This window comes from Carassius auratus, chromosome 49, assembly GCF_003368295.1.
Source record: "Carassius auratus strain Wakin chromosome 49, ASM336829v1, whole genome shotgun sequence".
Classification (NCBI taxonomy): domain Eukaryota; kingdom Metazoa; phylum Chordata; class Actinopteri; order Cypriniformes; family Cyprinidae; genus Carassius; species Carassius auratus.
Window position 1 is genome coordinate 1481432 of NC_039291.1, and position 22298 is coordinate 1503729.

General features: G+C 37.4%; 1 protein-coding gene across 1 annotated transcript; it reads right to left on the reverse strand.

Annotated features, from left to right (window-relative positions):
* Positions 1-1294: 1294 nt before the first annotated feature.
* Positions 1295-22226, reverse strand: LOC113066006 (methionine synthase reductase-like). The gene is made up of 15 exons (XM_026237560.1): positions 21992-22226; positions 21347-21500; positions 21103-21256; positions 20913-21030; positions 20451-20829; positions 19838-19951; positions 18419-18572; positions 18163-18251; positions 17787-17967; positions 14085-14127; positions 12703-12871; positions 12269-12387; positions 4797-4889; positions 1958-2143; positions 1295-1863 (listed from the first exon to the last, which is right to left on the reverse strand). The coding sequence occupies exons 1-15, from the start codon at positions 22072-22074 to the stop codon at positions 1719-1721; spliced, it is 2181 nt and encodes a 726-aa protein (XP_026093345.1). The 5' UTR covers positions 22075-22226; the 3' UTR covers positions 1295-1718.
* Positions 22227-22298: the final 72 nt, after the last annotated feature.

The window sequence follows — 22298 nt, forward strand, 5'->3', positions numbered from 1 at the left end:
CTATACACATCCATATAACCTTTCTAGTACACATAATATTACTGTACGACTCTATATTGTAATTCTACATAACACTTCTAGTACAAGTAACATTACTGTACCACTATACCTGTAAATGTTCAACTGTAACAGCTTTTACATAACTTTTAACCCTGAAGCTTAACTAATGACTGCTAATATCCTGAAAATGTCTTGGATTATGTGCACTTTAGATGTTGTGAAGATTACAGATGGGCATAATTACTTTTCAAAAAAATAAGTGAGGACACCATTCAGCTACCCAACCAAGCACGATGTGGTCTCATGATCAATCCACCCCAACTAAAAACTCTCTCTACTGGCGCAGAGGAAGCGGGGACTGACAACAGTTACCATTTCATCACTTTCTGTAACAGCAACGGATAATCTAATGCTAATTTCCCTGCATGGTGCATTTTAATGCAGGGTAAAATACACACTAGTCGAAGTTATTTTGGTTACGGAGGCAGGAGGGTAACTTAAGGCCGGTGACACACTGGCTGCGTGGCGTCTCTACTGCGTGCCAGAAGCGTGGTGGCTGCTTCGCGTTTTCTGTGTCTTTACACACCAGAAGCGTGCCTGCACGCGGCGCTTGGCGCGCTGCTGCGGCTGTAGGTGACATAGAGGGAGGCCGCCAAAAAACCAGGCTCTTTATTTTTTTTATTACAATATCAAATTTATTTTTTTATTTTTTTACACACCTACTGATAAGACACCGTCAACAGTATTGACGGCAAAATAGAGTATGTTTGACAGGTGCAATATTTGAAAATCGATCATTATTAATTTATTTTTAAAATTACATTTATATCTGAATTTATGTCAACCTATAGACTTTCAAATATCAAAATGTCATGAATTAATATGTATTTGTGTACAAAATGACATATAAACATATTTTCCTAGTATATTTTGCCTGGAAACGCTTCCAACATGCACGCGTGTCGCGTGAAAAATAGGCGTCGGTTCTATTTCTAGCATGCGCGCGTTTTCCGCGCGGCTCGAGCCGCGCCTGGGACGCGCGTCTCACGCAGGCAGTCTGCAAGCTCTAACCTGTTAACATGGGAGCCGAATTAAAAACAGACACGCCACGCAGCTGAGGCGCTTGCGCCACGCATCCAGTGTGTTGCTGGCTTAACGTCTCACGTCAAAAGAAAATCACCAGTCATTGGATGTGTCAATCATACATCAATTTAAATAAACATTAACATACAGTAATAATCATGAAATATTTGGATTGGGACTCGAGTGGACTCGGGCATAAGTCCGATTCCTAATATGTTCGAGTCCGAGTCAATACCGAGTCAAAATGCACACCATGACAAGACCGAGACCATTAAAATACGGTCTCGAGACCGAGTCCAAGACCGAGTCCGAGTCTCGAGTACTCAACACTGATCCTGGATTTGGCAGCTTCTTTCCTTCCAGGTCTGATGCATTATGCATATTTACCTGAGCTGTATCTAAACCCTACAGAAACAGTCCTCAAAGCTTTTTTACCAAACATATCTAATCTAAGTGCGTTTAACCATACCTTCAGATAATTCACTAAAAGCTTTTAAAATACTTGAAAAGGAGTGACTTAAGGTAGTTGAAAGGCAGTCGGTTAATGAATTTGGCTATCACTCAGTAACACCTGATGAAATAAAATATTAAAGATAAACATACACTATTTGTCTGTGTTCTGTATGTGTGATTTCTCAACTCCAGATGTCCTGCAGATATCGCTTCTCCTCACGAAGTCCTGCTACTTTCTTCATAGCATCCAGTTTATCGATCTGAAGTTCATTTCCTATGATCTTCAGTAGGGTGTCATTCACATCTTTTGCCATGTTCTTTGCATCCCTGTAAAATCGTGAGATATGGTCTCATTCCTTGTAAGCAAAATGTGACGTTATACGTGGGAAACAAAGTCAAGCCATTTATATTTTGTACCCACCCACAGACATAAAGACAGCCTTTATCTTTGAGGAGGATTCTGGCAACATTTTTAGCATGGAGACTCAAGTTATGCTGGACATATGCTGGCGTGTTAACGGTTCCCGCTGCATCAGGCTCATCTCTGGAGAAGCACACGATCAGATGGCTCAGGGTTCCATTACACGCAAATCTCTCCAGCTGCTCTCTAGAAGAAAAGCAGGAATGGGTTTATTACCACATCATTTCATCAGTCAGTGGATGTTTTGGCAGTGGTTAACCTAAACTTGTACATTAAAACATACAAATGGCAAATCAGATATGCTCAGATTTTACATTAGTGAAGTAACAACAGTGGAGCTCATTAGTGTATAGCATTCGAAAACTCAAATTTTCATCTCCCTCATCCATCTGGCAAAAAAATTTTTATAAAACCTCAAGGCCACTGTTGTAAATCGCTTCTGTAACTGCTTTTATTTCAGCACCTAGCAAAACTTTGGATGTTGTTTCAACAAAATGAGACAGAAATGTGTGAAGGTAACAGACAGGGTCTCTTTGGCTCTGCTTGTCTGTTACCTCTGATGTTCACTTGGCAAAAGCCACTTCAACATCCAAAATTTATATTCTCACAACATTCCAAACCTGAATGACTTTCTTTATTCTGTTGAACACAAAATTTCAATGTAATTATAATAAATGGGGACTGAGGCCTTTAAGCTTAAAAAAAAAACAAAGACTTTAAAAACTTGTGTAGAACCAGGTCCTTTTAATTTATAAGTTGAGTCGTAACTGCTGTGATCTGCTCATTAAGTCTAAAACTGAAAACTTGATCGGTTCAATTTAAATACAAATTAATCATTAATGATTTTTGATCTGGTTCAATCAATTCACTGAAATATGACTATTGTGAAGTGTTCCCATGAACATGTTCTCACATTCCCCTTCACTGAAACTGCATGGAAGTCTACAAATTCCTTCTTTTGTGTCTTACAGGTTTGTAACGATATGAGGGCAAGTAAATAATGAAAGCATTTTCACTTTTGGGTGAACTATAGCAAACAATAGTTGTCATAGAACTTTTCAGGCATCTACTATACATTTCCACTGAAGTAACATCTGAAAACAGAGTACCGACATGTTCTCTGAATAAGATATCACCATGTTACAAAGTTTCTAATTATCTAAATCCAAAGTTTTGTTCTGAAGAAAATCTGAAGAAGTCATGTGCAAAAGATTAGACAAACAGACCCACACACGCATATTCAAAGTATACAGTTGTAATTGCTGTGTAAATGCATTTAAAATTCGAAAAAATTTGAGATTACTGCAGGTTAACTAACCTAAGTGAACAATTCAGCATAAATGATGAAACCACTTGTCATTAACAATCAGGTCTATTTGTAGTACATGCTTTATGGATTTGTTTTTAAAAGTTTTTAAGCACATATGTTTGCATGCACCATCTGGGAGCCATGTCTACTTAACAGATGAGCTGCTCTAGTGACCGATATTGAGGGTTTACAAAGAAAACAGACTTGAGAGTTCATTTGTCCCTTTTCCAGAATCTAAGCCATCCTCTTCATGTAATCCAAAGCCACAAAAACAAAGAGGCTCGCAACACTGACTGAGGCTGATTTCACCCTTTTAACACATGATAAGTATCATGTTTGATTAGAATTGATTGTAGACGCTTTGTTTTCTGTAGCATTCTGCCTGATGGCGAGCCTTTTATTTTCTTTTTCTCAGCGAGTGTTGAGTTTTGCAAGGCATGTTCAGTCGCTCTCAAATGCCACCGGCACTTTCTACCTTGCTCATTAAAGCATAGCAGACAATGAGGGTGTTACACCGAACACCACAAAGCACATTTCATTGATCGTCTTAATCAATGTAGAGAAGAAAAAAAAGTGTGACCAACGTGAATAAAAACATTAATGAATAAAATCCTTGATGTTCGTGACCACTGAGGGCAAAGATAGATTCAAACCGTGTGTCGAGACCTTGGCTTTGATCTTCTTGTTATTAGCTTGTGTCAAAGAGAGGCAAGCACCGATTCAATGCTGTGTGCTGCCCCGCCGTCACAACACACACTTAATACTTACCAATCCAGGCTCCAATGTTATTACTCAGGACCTTGCGAGTGAGTTATGACTCTGTGCCTATGGGAGAGCAAGACCCCAATCATCTTATATAATGTATCATATCATATGCCCCATACTCTCAGAGGGAGTACTTTAATTTCATTGCTTTCCCAATCATTACTCTCAAGGATGGTGCAACAGGAACCTCTGGGTTACAACAACCAAGTGAAGACGACGCCAAGAGTCAGTGTGAAGCTGGCAGATCGAGTGAAAAATACTCTTGAGGTTATGGAGACAGCATATGATCAGGTTTCAAAGGGGGACGGTGGAATAATGATTGCATGAGACTGAACAGCATGAAGACATTTTCTAAATCAATATTTTTCTTCTTTTTTTTCATTGAAAAATATCTAAACATCCTTACACGTTTAGATACGTTTCAAAACAATGTACATTTTAATGGGACTCAAGATTGCGTCAGATAGTAGGGTTTTTTTCGAGAATATGTTTCAATTGTTTTTGTTTATTAGCCTAATAATAGTATTATAAGCATAAATTAACAAAATATGTGTTTATTCTTACAACAACAAAAAACACTAATATATATATTTTTAACACCATTCATACAGTATAATTCATACAGTATAATAAACACAATTGCTTCTCAAGTACATTTATATCGATTTAAGGCTGTTTTGATGTTTATTCTGGTAAATAAGACAAAAAAAAACTAATTAAGAAAGTAAATTTTTTGCATGTTTGTGATATTGCAAATACACGTACCTGAAAAGAAAGTCTTTGTCTTTGTGGCGACATCCAAAAAAGAGCCATGTTTCTCCAAAAGTTGCTTCCTGGTTCGCTTCTCGTTCTTTCTCTCTGTCAGGTTAAAACAATAATGGAAAATTGAACATAATGTCTCTAAAAAATTAAGTTACAGCACACATACTGAATACTAAGCACTTAAAAAAATTGTTTCTAAAAGCTTTTTTGAAATGATTCAATTTTTCATGCTGATATCTACAGAAATGGATGGCCAATGGCCAAAATAAAGGGAATTAGGGAATTCAAAACGACCTTTACTTTGGTACCAGATCAATACTAAAATAAATACATAAATAAATGCAGCAATCTCAGCCTTTCTGTAGGTTTGGTAAAACAGAGTACAGATTTAATTCAGTAGCCAACGGCTGTCTGACTGACAGGCAGCTGCTTTCTAATGCTTGCATGCATATTTATATGTTTATGCCTCATGGTAATGTGTGCAAATGGTCAAATGTACTTCTTACTTAAAATGTCTCTTGGTGAGTTATTCATGTAAATAAGTTAATGTAAACAGTTGGAGGGAAAAAATATGGTTTGTGTCAAAATATGAGCTCTGTGCATCAAGCTGTGTATTAAGCCTAATAGGCCTGCCACAGTCTATTATGTTTATAATAATAATACAACTGAAGAAAAAAATAGAGGAATACTTACGGAAAAATCACTTCTATATCAATATTTTCTTATATATACAGTACAAGTCAAAGGTTTGGAGGTGGTAAGGTTTTTTAAAAGTCTCTTATGATCACAAAGGCTATATTATATATATATAAAAAAACAGTAATATTGCAAAATATTATTACAATTTAATTACAGCCATTTTAATTTTGAATTCTCTGAAGCCATTACTCCAGACTTCAGGATATTGAGTTTCACAATACACGTTTCACTGGTATTGATACAGACAATTAAAACCATAGCTACCCTATCATGCCAATATATACATGCAGGTTATTCTCAATGAATTAGAATGTCGTGAAAAAGTTCATTTTGTTTCAGTAGTTCAACTCAAATTGTGAAACTCGGGTATTAAATAAATTCATTGCACACAGACTGAAGTAATTTAAGTCTTTGTTCTTTTAAATGTGATGATTTGGCTCACATTTAACAAAAACCCACCAATTCACTAACTCAACAAATTAGAATATGGTGACATGCCAATCAATTCAAAACACCTGCAAAGGTTTCCTGAACTTTCAAAATGGTCTCCCAGTTTGATTCACTAGCCTCACAAGTAGTTAACAAGTAGCCACAAGCATTCATTGCTGTTCACAGAGTGCTGTGAAAGTTGAGTGAAGGGAAAAGTGTGGAGAAAAAAAAAATATGAACAACCAACCGAGAGAACAGCAGCATTATGAGGATTGTCAAGCAAAATCAATTCAATAATTTTAGTGAACTTCACAAGGAATGGACTGAGGTTGGGGTCAAGGCATCAAGAGTCACCACACACAGACGTGTCAAGGAATTTGGACACAGTTGTTGTATTCCTCTTGTTAAGCCACTCTTGAGGCGTCTTACCTGGGCTAAGGAGAAGAAGAACTGGACTGTTGCCCAGTGGTCCAAATTCCTCTTTTCAAATGAGAGCAGGTTTTGTTTCCAAGGTCCTAGAGTATGGAGGGAGAGTGGAGAAGCTCATAGCCCAAGTTGCTTAAAGTCCAGTGTTAAGTTTCCACAGTCTGTGATAGTTTGGGGTGCAATAACATCTGCTGGAGTTGGTCCATTGTGTTGTGAAACCAAAGTCACTGCACCCGTTTACCAAGATATTTTGTAGCACTTCATGCTTTCTTCTGCTGACGAGCTTTTTGAAGATGCTGATTTCATTTTCCAGCAGGATTTGGCACATGCCCACACTGCCAAATGCACTAAAAGTTTGTTTAATAACCATGGTGTTTGTGTCCTTGACTGGACAGCAAACTCACCAGACCTGAACCCCATAGAGAATCTATGGGCTTTTGTCAAGAGGAAAATGAGAAACAAGAGACCAAAAACACTGTCACTGCCACTGTCAAAGAAACCTGGGCTTCCATACCATGAAAATAATGAAAAAAACCAAAGACTTAAACTACTTCAGTCTCTGTGCACTGAATTTATTTAATACACAAGTTTAACAATTTGAGTTGAATTACTGAAATAAATGAACTTTTTTCAAGACAATCTAATTCATTGAGAAGCACCTATACATACTTAATGGCATAGGTATGCACCCAACTTCAAATTCATTAATAGTTAAAAGTTACATTAAAAAGCTTTTTTTATTGACAAGGCTGTCAGTATATTTTGGAAATGAAACCATGGCAAGAAAATCCTGCTGATAATCTTAAAATTGTTGAATTTGAGCCGATTAATTTGCCTGACAGATAACTAATTACAAATTCAATAATAATCGGTTTTTAATATATCCAGTGATCCAATTCAGTTTCACAATGATGAAGCCATACATTGGCATGTGGTGTATAATAACTCTCTGACCTGCTGCATTACCACAAAAACCCAAAATCACTCTTTGTAGAGTGAAGACCTTGATAGTTATCTGAAAGGAGCAAGTCCTCCAAAAGATCTGGCAGTGTTCCCAGAATTCCCCATACTAAGGTGACATAAAGGTACTGGGCACTAAACCTGCTAAAGGTTGACAGACCTCTCCAAAGAGATAAGAGAGAAGGCCTCACATAAACAATCAAAACTTTCAACAACTAAAAAAAGTAACTGCATCTTTACTCTGACACGAATCTGTTAGCAATATATTACACAGGCCAGAAGCAAACTGCATTGCATCTACTCCTTTAGCCATCTCGGCCAACCTAAATGAAGCATTCAGAAATAGAACACGCAGTCTAAAAATTTCAAGAGCATTAATAGAAGTGGAATGTAGAAACACCCCAAGGACTTTGAGGGTGAGATGCCCTCCATCATGCTGATATCACTCGAAACACTGCAGTGAGCCGAGTTTCAGATATTAAGCTCTCCCCATCTGCTGAACATACAGTTTATTTGCGATTAGAATACCAATGAGCCACAGTCTGGACGAGATGACCACAGGAAAACAAATCAGAGCTTCTCTTCAAACATCTACAATCTGTTCTTTCTCATTTCAGGTCCTTATTTCAGTGACCCATTGCAAGGAGAAGCATTGCAATGGGTCATTCTGTCAGAGAGTTGTTATTGTAATGCCTTTAAATTTCATTTAGTAGCATGTTGAGCAACAGCCAGCCAATAATAGTTAGTTTACTGACTGATGTTAATAAAGTAAAACATACATCCTTTTATACTCCATGTATATGATTACTTTATAATTTGTGTGTCATCAGTAAACAAAGCAATGCCTATAGGCAATACACAGATGAGTATTTAAATACAGAAAGACTGAAATAAAAGCACAATTGCAGCTATTTCTCACGTGTGTGAATCGACCACTACTGTGACTTTATATGTAACATTTGCAAATATTTCTCAAAATCACAACTTTATGCATAAAAGTTATGACTATTTCAAAGTTGAGACTATTTCTCACAACTGAGAATTTATAACCCATAACCAACAATACAGGTGTTGGTCATATAATTAGAATATCATCAAAAAGTTGATTTATTTCACTAATTCCATTCAAAAAGTGAAACTTTTTCATATTTTTTCTCACATTTGCTAATTTATGACTTTGGATTTATTATTATTATTTACTTTGTGGCAAAACTTTCAGCAATGTAATCAGACAAAAATTATATCATAAACAGAAGTCAAATTAAACAAAAGGAAAAACACAGTCCAGCTAATGTATAAATACATTCTAGAGTACATAAACTACCAAAGACAACTGGCAAGTTGAGCATTAATGATTTCTCCTGTTCATTTTTCTTTTCTACTTTCTGGATTTCCTAAAACACTTTCTCAGTGTTACACAATTACAGCCACTGATTAAAGGGTAAATGAATAGAGAATACATGGGAAATGTTTTTTTTTTTTTTTTTCATTGAGGGTAATCACTTTATGCATCATCTTGATGAGAAATTTAAATAATACACATAACCAGACAGAGCCTGTCACATCAATCTCCCCGCTGCCCCCTCTGCAGGAAATGATATTTCACAAGGCAGCGTTAATATTTTGGATGCTTCTTTTGGCCACACCCATCTGCTCAGAGCTTGGCTCAACGGAGTTTGGCATTTCAGCAAACAGAGGGTCCACAGCAGAGCCATTAGCATCTGGGAGTTCAATATCCAATCTGGAAAAGGGCTTCAGTAAACTAGCTTTAGTGAAGCTTTATGCTGCCCCAGAGGGGCCGGTACCAATATGAAAAACCTGGATTCCATTTTGTAACACCATGCAGACCAGATCCCATCCTGAATACAAATCAACTGTACTGCGACAGTGAGGAAGACATATCTGCATCCCCAAAAAATATTACAGCCTGCAGTTGAGTAGAATAGGAGCTAACATAATAGCCGGTACCTTTTCATATGAAGAATGAAAGCGAGTCAGTGGCCTACTCTGAACACTGACCTTTATAAATCACTATACTATGTAATCCTCCTCTTCACCTTCCTCTGCGAATATGCACTGCATGTTGAGAGTAAGGGACATAAGGTGACTTAAGAGCTTATAGTAGTCGCTCAAAATAACATTTTCTGATCTGTGAACAGCACACAATGTGTGAATAAAGAAATGGATGTGCAGAAGCATTTTATGCTCAATTTAACAGTTTTATAGAAAACAAGGTAGCACTTTATTTTACAGTCCTGTTCCCCATGTACATACTACATACTTATTATAGTAATTACAATAACTATGTAATAACTAGGTACTAACCCTGAACCTACCCCTAAACCTAACCCTACACCATGTAGTTATCTTGTATTACCAGAACTTTCTTAGATAAATACACTGTAAGTACACTATAAGTACATGTAAGTACACATACTGTAAAATAAAGTGCAACCGAAAACAAAATATAACAGTTTTATAAAATTTTCTACAGAACATGTGAGTGAACTTCATGACACTAGGGTGTTTTTGGGTGGTTGCCAGAGCACATCTAAACATTTGCTAATGTGTTCTGAATCATATTTAGCGCATTGCTATAAGGTTGTTACAGTGTTCTTGGTTTGATTGGCAGAGCATTGCTAAATATCTGCTAATGTATTCTGAAGCCCCACTCACACAGCCAGCGACGCGCAGCAACAAAGTGACATGATCCCATTCATTTTCAGCGGAGAGCTGGTGACTTCCAGCAACATGAGCGACAATGTTCGCTGGCGATAAAATGAAGGAGTGCGAAGCGATGCAAGTCACTTGACAAAGCTATGAAATGTTTAACTTTATGCAAATGAGCCACAAATTTCAAGAGCGACAATCAATATGAGAGAAGACTATGTCAGAGGAGCTCACACTTCACCATCACGAGAACAGCCAAGACAGGACAGAGTGTGATTTCACAGTTTTATATGATTTTACTGAAACCACATTACATGGATATAATAAAATGACGTGGAAAAGAAACTGTCTGTAGTCTTAGTGAGTTAGAGCCATACATTGATAGTTCTCATTGTTAATTATATGATGCAGTAAGATTCAATATGATTCATTACAGTTTCCCCAGCATAATGTGGATTATTGAGGACAATCATTTTTTATTTGTCAAATTCGAATGACATTTCCGTCTTTTTTTTAGTATGAGTGAGTTTAATTCTTTAATTGATCAATCGTAAATCTGAATTAATGCACTGAGCACTGATTTAATTTATATAAAAAACCAAGCAGAAGGCCATTTTAGTTTTGCTTTTGTTTTGAAGGCACGCTTATAGTTTTGTTAGTTATTTCTATAGAAGCATCAAGTCCTTTCTGCCTAAAGCTCACTGGCAGCCTGCAAACGGATGAATTGGCTTTGACCTTTTATGAGATTCTCACCCAGTCTCCTACATTTTCCACAGCACAATACATTTCCGGCTGTCTGCCTGCTGTCATTGATTTACAGATGAGGAAATCGAAGCATCGCACGCTGTTTGCTCCTAAAGAGGAAACGCTGAGCTTTGTGACACAAACAATGTCCTGCTGACAGAATGGTAATCGTTATCTTAAATTGAAGGCTGGCATCAAGGTAGATGTATTTAGAGTCTCAAGTTAAGAAAATGTATTTATTATTTTTATTATTATTATTAATGCACTTTGTATTACTATATAGAAAATAATACTAATACCATTAATAAGAAGAATACTAAGATAGATAGATAGATAGATATGCAAAACCATGATTAGTGCACAAAAACATTCAAAGAAACCAATCTGTTATTGATCCATGGCCTGAAGCTAAACCAAACATGCTGTGCTGCATGACTGCCTCAACCTTGACGGTTTGGAAGGTGATGTGGTGTTTGAGGCCAACTTTTGTCATTCATCATTAATGTCTCATCCCACTCTCTGTCCCAAAGACATGTCTGAAACATTCATCAGCCGCTCTTGTCTTGGACACTAGCCCCTCTGATGACCTGTGGCCCTTGTGCCACTTACAAACTATTCGTGTACACACACAGCAGGCATCACATCACTGGCCAAGGGCTTCATTCACATGTACTCCTGGTGTGTCACTCTTCACAGGCCACTGGCACGGAGTATAAATCACACACGCAGAGATGACAGGCCTCCACAAGACACCTTTACAACCAGATCCTGAATTTATGCCATTCCTTCATTTTAACACCAGGGTCTTCGGAAACACTATTAGGCTTCACAGATAATATGGCAGGGAACAGGTCAATAGTAAATTTACACTCTCTTCTTCCGTCGACCTCATCAGGTCCATCCTCATTACCCTAGAGGTGTTTTTATGCTACGTTTACACATACGAATCAATAAACTTCCTTCTGCTTTTAAAACCTGTTTATTTGTATTTATTTTTCTTCTTTTTTTTTTTTTGAAGATGTGTGATTAAAACCCATTCAGACTCACTCGCAATGGAGAGTGGATTCGTTCCTGCAAATAATAACTATGATTTTGTGATAACTATGATAACTATTGATATATAGTTAAAGATTTATTATGATGTAAGATATAATAGCACTAAATCTGCTATCTGCCAATATTGGTGTTTTTTCAATTATTTTCATGTTTTTTTTGTTTACATTTTTTATTTACATTTTTGGTCTATGATTGTATTGTTTGATTATTTAATAGCATTAAATAAATTAAATGCATTAAATGTTTAAATTTTTTTTTACAGGTTTTTTGTTTTTACAAATTTACAATATTGAAAACTTAACCAATACCGCTTATTTTTTTATCAGCCATAATTTTGGTATCTGCACAAACATAATGTGTAGCATATAACACTGCATGACACTGCTTGAACTTTCGTGAAATCTAAAATGAAATAACAGAATAGAATAAAATATTATACAGTATCAACATCATCAGAAAAGAAAGGGTGAAATAATCCCTTCTCAATGTACCTTTGTTGAAGAAATCCAATGAAGGGGGCCACACCTGTCCCAGGACCCACCATCACTACAGGAATAGACGGGTCGGCCGGTAAGTGGAAGGTGCTGCTGGGACGAGGCCTGACATGTACCTGCAGGTGACATTAGATCCAAATCAGTTCTAAGCAGTGCTGAGATTCTTAAATTGTGTAATCCCACACACAACACCTATTTAACTAGAACTAACCCAGTTCCATACATTTAGATAGCATCTAAACCAAAAGCTTTTAAGTTGTTGTTGTTGGTCTACTCTGCTGCAAGGATTAGTCCACTTTCTCCAGAACTCATTTCTGTCCAGCTTTTACCTCAATCAAACAACCCTATTCAGTCCAAATCCTCCCAGGGAATGAGAAAAGCTAATTTGAAGGTGAACTGGCTTGCTAATGTGTAATGCCTACAGTGCTAACCTTCGGCTGGGATGATGCAGGTACCGTCCCAAGGGGACGCAAGATTGAGGAGACATGATCAGCCAGCCAGCCCGTGCACAACCCTGTCCTCGCCGGATGCTCGGGGCGTGCAGGGAACTCCACAACATTGAACACGAAATGAACTTTCCCAGGGTGCTGAAGGCTGGAGCTGAGGAATGAGACAAAAATAAGAGCCTAAATGCTAACAATCCAGAACCAACCCTGAACATGAGCAAGCCGGTGGACCTCATTATCCCTTTCTAAATAGCCTGCCTCTATTGGGCCTTGGGGAACCCTGCTGACCAGACTATAATATTTCAGGGCCCTAATGTTTCTGTGTATAGACCAATTTCAGTGTTTGCCAACAGTGATGACAATTTTTGTGGGCGGAGTCTATCAGGTGGCAGAAAATGCTAGTTTTAACATAGCAGTCTATGCAAGCCTGTTATATATTATAAAATTCTGACTTTTTTCTTTAAATTCGAAGATTATATCTCACAATTCTGGTAAGACAAATCAACTTGTCATTCTCTTTTACCCTCGGCTCAGAATCATGAGTTTATAATCCCACACTTCTGGCTTTTTTTCCTCAGAATTGCCAAAGCTGCAATTGTTGATTTGAATTAAGATATAAAGTTTGAACTAGGAGATAAAGTGCATTTGCATAAAAATTCTGAATTGTGAGATAAAATAGGTAAATGTAATGTAAAATGTTATAGGTTTAGATAATATTTCATGCTTTAACTGTAGGGCTAATACAATATGTCAAGTAGGTGAATATTCTATAGCCCTATTATTCAAATCTACTTTATCCTTTAAAAGTAGGGTAATCACAGCAGGTTTCATCCATAGTTTGTCCATTTAAATGTCTGCGTTTAGCTTCAAACATTATATACAAATTATTCTGCCTTCCAAAGGCACATCAATAATTTTTTTCTCTTATTCCATGGATTTTACCTGTTTCCCTCCATTTGCTCCCAGTGTTTTTCTGCCACCACAATATGCGCACAGCTGCAAGTGACGTAACTGGGATGTCTACTCCAAACTGGTCTATTCTACCAGCATCAGCATACTAAACGTTAGACATAAGTGCAGATGCCAGGCCACTTACAAGCCAAGGGAGACAGGCAGAAAACAAATGGCAGTGGCAGGCGGTTCTGAAAGGACATCCTTTGCATCCAGTGTTTGACTTTGATCACAACAAATGGATCATCATAAAGCAAGAGTATAAGTGACACACAAAATTCATGTTGGTCTATAATAAACCTCACAACATCAAAGGAGAATAAAGACAGAAATAACAACCTAAAACCTGGATATGTCTCTGCTTTAATTTCTGAGTCCAAATATAAAGCGCAGGTGTTTCAAACAAGGTCTCTTACCTGGCAGCAGAATAGGCTCTGGGCTGAAGCTTTGGCAAATGTTCTGTAAAGAAGCAGAGGAGAGATAAAAGATGAAGATGGCATTGTGACCTTGAGGCTATTCGACCATGTCTTGAGTTACTCTTTTAAGGCACCCCCCACTCTGGACGTTACCCAAGCCTCTTGAGTTGATGAGTTCAGTGTTCAATGACTTTTTAGGACAACCTTAATGTTCAGCAAGTACAGTATATATAATCATGAAATGTTTAGTAGATTTTCAAAGGGGAATGTTTTAAGAATGTTAGGTGCCAAACCAAAATACAAGTGCTGGTCATATAATTAGAATATCATCAAGAAGTTAATTTCACTCATTTTATTCATAAATTGAAACTTGTATATTATACGTATTCATTACTTACAGACTGATAAATTTCAAATATTTATTTCGATGATTATAACTGACAACTAAGGAAAATCCCAAATTCAGTATCCCAGAAAATTTTAATATTGTGAAAAGATTCAATATTGAAGACACTTGGTGCCACACTCTAATCAGCTAATTAACTCAAAACACCTGCAAAGGCCTTTAAATAGTCTCTCAGTCTAGTTCTGTAGGCTATACAATCATGGGAAAGACTGCTGATTGACAGTTGTTCAAAAGATGACCATTGACACCTTGCACAAGGAGGCCAAGACACAAAAGGTCATTGCAAAAGAGGCTGGCTTTTCACAGAGCTCTGTGTCCAAGCACATTAATAGAGAGGCAAAGGGAAGGAAAAGATGTGGTAGGAAAAAAAGTGTACAAGCAATAGGGATAACCGCACCCTGGAGTGAAACAAATCCCATTAAAAAATGTGGGGGAGATTCACAAAGAGTGGACTGCAGCTGGAGTCAGTGCTTCAAGAACAACTACGGACAGACGTATGCAAGACATGGGTTTCAGCTGTCACATTACTTGTGTCAAGCCACTCTTGAACAACAGACAGCGTCAGAAGCGTCTCACTTCAAAAAGGACTGGACTGCTGCTGAGTTGTTCAAAATTATGTTCTCTGATGGAAATCAGGGTCCCAGAGTCTGGAGGAAGAGAGGAGAGGCACACAATCCATGTTGCTTGAGGTCCAGTGTAAAGTTTCCTCAATCAGTGATGGTTTGGGGTGCTATGTCATCTGCTGGTGTTGGTCCACTGTGTTTTCTGAGGTCCAAGGTCAACACAGCCGTATACCAGGAAGTTTTAGAGCACTTCATGCTTCCTGCTGCAGACCAACTTTATGGAGATGCAGATTTCATTTTCCAACAGGACTTGGCACCTGCACACAGTGCCAAAACTACCAGTATCTGGTTTAAAAACCATGGTATCCCTGTTCTTAATTGGCCAGAAAACTCACCTGACCTTAACCCCATAGAAAATCTTATTGTGGTATTGTGAAGAGTAAGTTGCGATATCCCAGACCCAACAATGCAGAAGAGCTGAAGGCCACTGTCAGAGTAACCTGGGCTCTCAAAACACCTGAGCAGTGCCACAGACTGATCGACTCCATGCCACGCCGCACTGCTGCTGTAATTCAGGCAAAAGGAGCCCCAACTAAGTATTGAGTGCTGTACATGCTCATACTTTTCATGTTCATACTTTTCAGTTAGCCAAGATTTCTAAAAAAATCGTTTCTTTGTTTTGGTCTTAAGTAATATTCAAATTTTCTGAAATACTGAATTTGGGATTTTCCTTAGTTGTCAGTTATAATCATCAAAATTAAAAGAAATAAACATTTGAAATATATAAGTCTGTGTGTAATGAATGAATATAAGTTTTACTTTTTTAATGGAATTAGTGAAATAAATCAACTTTTTGATGATATTCTAATTATATGACCAGCACCTGTATTGGCTAGGCCAATTCATCGGTTAATAATTGATCATTTTGCACTCACCTGATTTCCAAAAAAAATGTTGCATTACATTTTTTTTTTTATATTAACATCATCATCCAAAGTTTGGGATCAGTAAGTGATCATCTAAGTAAGTGCTTACTTAGATCTAGGCCCGGAGGGTATTTAATGCAAAAATAATTTCTCATTTGGGAAGACACCTTTTGATTTCATTTTCTACTTTTAAAATGATACTAGTTGTGAAGGAAGAAAATACTGTAAATCACAAAAATGTTTTAGTATTCAAAATATCTGTCATTCAGATGTTTATCAATTTCCAACAAAGGTTTTATTTTTATTTTGCTTTCATCCAATTATATTTATTTCAGTGCATCACTAAGGACCTTATACCATTTTCCAATGAAATTTAAGATGTTTTTTCACTTAATACAATGCTCCTTGTTAAAAACACAGAGGTAGTTGTTTCTTAGCTCAAACTAAATGTTAAAATTCCCCTTCATCTGTCAGCAAATGGCATTTAATTTTCTCCTATTCGCTGAAATGATGCATCAATTTGAAATATTAATTTCTAAGCTCACCATATGTGGATGCTGAAGGTCCTCAATATTATCAATTCATTACAATCAAACATTCAATATAGTTAGCAGCTGTTGCAATTACAGCCTCTCATGAGAGCATACAAATGGCATCATGGCGTTTTGGTGGGAAAACACTGCTCTTTAATGTCAAGAAAGCCTAACAAAACCAGGAGAGAACTGTTTGAGTGATGACAGTGATGTTACAGCCAAATCTAAATTATGAGAATAAAGTCGTAATATTTTGAGGATAAAGTTAAAGTTACGAGAATTAAGTCATATTATTTTGAGAGTAGTCTATATTGTGCTTGCAAATTGCCCGGATCGGGGGCAACGGGAAAAATTTTGGTGGCCTTCAGTGACTGATTTGAATATATGTGGGATTATTAGCAGAAATCATACCAGGTGTCATACACCCGCAGGGACAGTATGCTTGGAAATAATATTTCACATCTTCGAATGCATTCATTATTTGTATTGCTCCAGCCACCTAATAAGCTTTGTGCTTTTTTTTTCTTGCAATCTTGTTATTATTATTTTAATTTACATAGCCTTAAACGCAGTCATAGAAAGAAGAATCTGAATGAAGAATCTTAAAAAAAAAATCAACCCTGATAATAAAAAGAAATGTTTCTTGTGCACCAAATTGGAATGATTTCTAAAGGATCATGTGACACTGGAGACAGGAGGAAAGAAAATTCAGCTTTGCCATCACAGGAATAAATTATGTTTCAAATCTATATCAATATAGAAAAAAAGCCCTATTGTGTTTAAGAGAATTCATTTAAAATTTTAGAAAAATGTTACCTACCTCAAAGTTTTAGAGAGTACACATTTTCTGTACATTTCTGATATGGTCTATACATAACATGCACATATATTGTCATCCAGTCAGAGCTGAATACAGTAATTATATAGGTTTTTTTTTTCTGAAGGCATTTAATGAAATAAATGATGAGATATAATCATGATTAATTCTCTTAATCAATTGATCATTCTCCTTGTGTCCCATATAATGCACTGGCGAGTTTCAAAGTTTCAAATGTATTTTTTGCAGAGGCTATAGATGCAGTTAAAGAACAGTTAGCCAAAAAAGCAAAGCTGGGCCTCTGATCCGATGTTGTTTTACTGCCATCTGGTGGTACGAGCACTGCAAACGCTTCCAAACATCAGGCACATTTACCATGCAAACTGCATATGCGGATATGAAAAGAAGAAAACATCCACATTCCAGTAAATACCAAGCAGATTGTGTGTTTACTGACCAAACAGAAGTCTGAGTGGAGGAAGGCAGGATGGGAAGGCCCGAAGCAGATCCAGCAAACATACATTGGTGTCCCTGACAAAGGTGTTGTAGTCTGCTGAGCCTTCTTTGCTACACAACTCCAAAAGCCTTCTTTTTTCTGAACTGTTCTGAGTGAAGTCCGCCAATGCTCGCACAAATGCCTGAAAGCACAAGAGAACAGTGTACAGTGTCTGTCCAGGAACTTAAGAGTACAGCCCCATGAAAGCGAAATAAATCATCCCCACATGTACATCAAAAGCACTGTTAAGCATAAAGTAAACGCTAGTGCTAAATCAAAAGTTCATAACTTTTCAACAGCACAGCAACATTAAATAAGGTTAATAACACAAAATTACTTTTTTTGGAGCACTCCTTATCTCCAAACACCAGGTGAGAATAAACTGCAAAGAGCTGTTCTGTGGGATGTGAAGTGGAACTTTTGCTGCTGTAAAAGAAAAAAAATGGCTATGTATTTATTCAACATTTCTGATTGTTCAATCTGAATCTAGTTCCCTGACTTGTGAACTAAATACATTATTTGATCTGTTTTCTAACAAAGCTGGAAGAAAATGTTCTTGGTGTCACTGACTGTGTCAACAACTGCTGCAATACCTTTCTTACTGCTGTTTTTAAGCAAGTTGACCTGAACAGCACAATTCTTTTGCGTTTGCAGATCCAGTCTGAGCAGCAACTCCTCAACTTCAGTGGCTCTGTTCGGACAGAGAATATCAAAGGCATCTCCAGGATGGTAAACAATGTTCTGCACCTGTAGAGACAACATTTATTATAACCAGGAGGGAACATTTAATTGAAAACTCCGTAAAAGTGACTTTGTGCTTCTTTGGGATGGCACAATCAAGGGATGTTCACTTGCAGAACGCAAGCTTCTAGAGGGCACATAAGTCTGAAGTAATAAATTTAGGTAAATGGGTGCAGAGCCAGTGGTAGCTTTGTAGGCAAACATCAATGCCTTGAATTTTATGCAAGCAGCTATTGGTAGCCAGTGCAAATTGATAAACAGAGGTGTGATGTGTATTCTTTTTGGCTCAATAAAAATGTATCTTGCTGCCGCATTCTGTATTAATTGTAAAGGTTTGCTAGAATTGGCTGGAAGACCTGCCGAGAGAGCATTGCAATAGTCCAGCCTGGACAGAACAAGAGCTTGAACGAGGAGTTGTGCAGCATGTTCAGAAAGAAAGGGCTTGATCTTCTTGATGTTGAATAAAGCAAATCTGCAGGATTGGACAGTTTTAGCAATGTGGTCTGAGAAAATCAGCAGATCACAAATCATAACTCCAAGGCTTCTAGCTGTTTTTGAAGGATTTATGATTGATGTGCCTAACTTGATGGTGAAATTGTGATTATGGGTTTGCTTGAACCACAAGCAGTTCGGATTTGGCAAGGTTGAGTTGCAGGTGATGGTCCACCGTCCAGCAAGAAATGTCTGTTAGACAAGATGAGATGCGAGTCTAACAGCTGAGATCGGGATGGAATGAGAGGTAGAGTTGAGTGTCATCAGCATTACAGTGGAATGAAAAGCCATGTTTCTGAATGACAGAACCTAATTATGCCATGTAGACAGAGAAGAGAAGTGGTCCAAGAACTGAGCCCTGAAGCACCCCAGTAGTTAGATGTTGTGACTTGGACAGCTCACCTCTCCAAGATACTTTGAAGGACCTATCTGATAGGTAAGACTCAAACCATTGAAGTGTGGTTCCTGAGATGCCCTTTGCCAGTAGGGCTGATAGGAGGATCTGGTGGTTAACCGTGTCAAAAGCAGCAGACAGATCAAGCAGGATAAGTACTGAAGATTTGGATTTCACTCTTGCCAGTCTTCAACAACTGAGAGCAAGGCAGTCTCAGTTAAATGTCCTTTTCTGAAGCCAGATTGGTTGCGGTCAAGGATATATATACTTTTATACTTGCGTTTAAGTATGTACTTATGATATAAAAATCAATATATACAAACTGTATATAATATTAATACAAGTGTATCCTTATTTAAATAGAAATTAATACATAAAGACTTACCGAAGTATCAAGCTCCAGTAAGATGGCCGTTTTCACTGCATCATCTTGAGTTAACTGAACTGCTTTTGAAATGGAAAACTCACGATAACCGTCTTTATCAGATGCGACTGTCTCCTAAGAAAGAAGTATGTTAATTGGCAGAATTATATACATATAAGAAACAATAAAATTAGATTTTATCCCACATCTATACCAGTGGTTCTCAACATTATGGATTCAGATCTGTGAGTCTAGAGAATCCATGATTTTGTATGTCCTTCAATAAAAACAAGAATTACTGTTAAAATAACTGCTTGTGTGTGTGTGTGTGTGTGTGTGTATTCATTCTATTTTATAAATAAATATCAACCCTTTAAAGTTTCCTGAGGCCCCCCAGCAGGCCCGGGCCCTTAGTTGAGAACCACCGATTTACAACAAAACATTTATTGAATTAAACTTATTTGTAAAATGCATAAATATTCCTAAATCCATGGTAACATAAATTGTTGCAATGAATTCACACAAAATGTTTTACACAGAAATTCTGTCTAGCTTGTGTTTCATCAATAAGACCCATGGTTTTTAAGATAAATCTCTAGGTTCTAAAAACGTTGAATTTCCAGGAAGATCATACCCATTCAGCTGACACCTGCTCCAAACGGACCTCCAGATATGAAGCGGGAAGTGCAGGAACATTAAGAACAGACTCTGACAATGGTGGCACCGATTGCTTTAGAGATGCAACCAATGCGGTAGAAAGAGTCTCTACATCACTGCTGTCAGATGTAATCGTTTTTCCTTTTTGTGAATCTACTTCACTCAGCTTTAAAAGCTGAAGATCGACTTCTAGATCTGACTTGTTTTTTTCCTGGCCAGATGCATTTTTATGATAATTGTCCTGTGTAGAGTCACTAAGGTCAGCGTCCTGTTGAGTTAAAGACGACATGCTGGAGAATACTTTTTTCAGAGCGTCCCAGAGTCCCTCAATCCAAGGATCCACCACTACTTCAAGTCTGGAAAGAAAAGATCCCAAGAGTCTGACAAGGCAATATATCAGAAAATAAGCTTTTTATTGTTATTTAACAGTCATGCATACCCAGTGCCGTCATCTGCATGCCCAGTGGCATAGAAATGCTTAGCACCAAGTTGCTGCAGATGGCGGTCAATGGTCTTGCCCCCGTTGCAGAAATTTGCATAGTTTGTGTCTCCCAAAGCTGCATATATAACAGCATGAAAAAGTGCTCATGGATGGAGCTCACGCTTACGTAACAGAATGATCATCTTACCTAACAGTGCATAATGCAGATGGGAGAAGTGGTCATGCACCAGAGATTTGTTCTTGATCTTTCTTACAAACTTCTGAGCTGTGTCCGGAGGGTCACCATCACCAGTCGTGGAAACCACAAACACAACTGGCCGGATTTCACGATCCACGTTGTACTGGGAAAACATGGGAATGCACAAGTTGCATCAGTCAGTTCTGATATATGACTGCTGATTTCCATGAAAAGTAATAGGCAAGAAACATACCTTGTGCTGGTTGCTCAAACAGCTGATATCGGCTGTAAAACCATGCTCAGCTGCTTGTTGGCAGATCTCTTCGGCTATAGACTGAGCCTGACCACGCTGAGATCCGTACAATATCAAGAAGCAAGCGGCAACTTCACACGGCATATTATGAAAGCTGGATGAAGGGGGTTAAAATGTTGCAAATCATTTCTGCATGTTTTGCGAAGCAATACTTGACATTATAAAAAAACTTTCATTCTAAATTTTATAAATACTTCTATACAATTATAAATAATTATTTATTATAAAATATTTTTAAATATAATTTAATAAACTTTGAATTACAATAAATACAATAAATCATAAATTCATTAGTCTAGATGGCTCAAAGCTAGTTTCGTAAAACAGTGACGTGATATTAACTTATATAATCATTTACATCTCATTATTTTAACTGTAAGGTTAATTAATTCATATGTTACCTTTTCAAAAATATGATTGTTAAACAATAATCTATATTTACAAACTGGAAGTGAACAGCTCTGGTCATGTGAGTATTTACATCAGACAAATTAAATGTTTTTTTTTTTAATACACCAAGCACTGTTTTAGAGCATCCGAAATTGTGAGCGGTGAGATTAAATGGATGAAGTTATTAAAACTTACCTTGACTTTCTGAACGCAAGCTCCAGCCGCTTCTCCAGACGAAAAACATACTGAACTCCACACTTACATGCTTTCAAGAGCATGAACCGGAGGAACAGGTTACCGGATACCACGTTACTCCGGACTCGCACATGGCCTTGCAGAAATAAACAATTTGTAAATTAAAGGATGTACTAGTCAAGGACCCATCTCAATATACTTAGTCAGTCTCTATGGACTATAGATATGTGGCTGTACCATAGACAGTAAAAGGGGCTGTACTCGCGTTTGTGTTGGAGTTATCGCGAGAGTGGATTAAACCATTAAA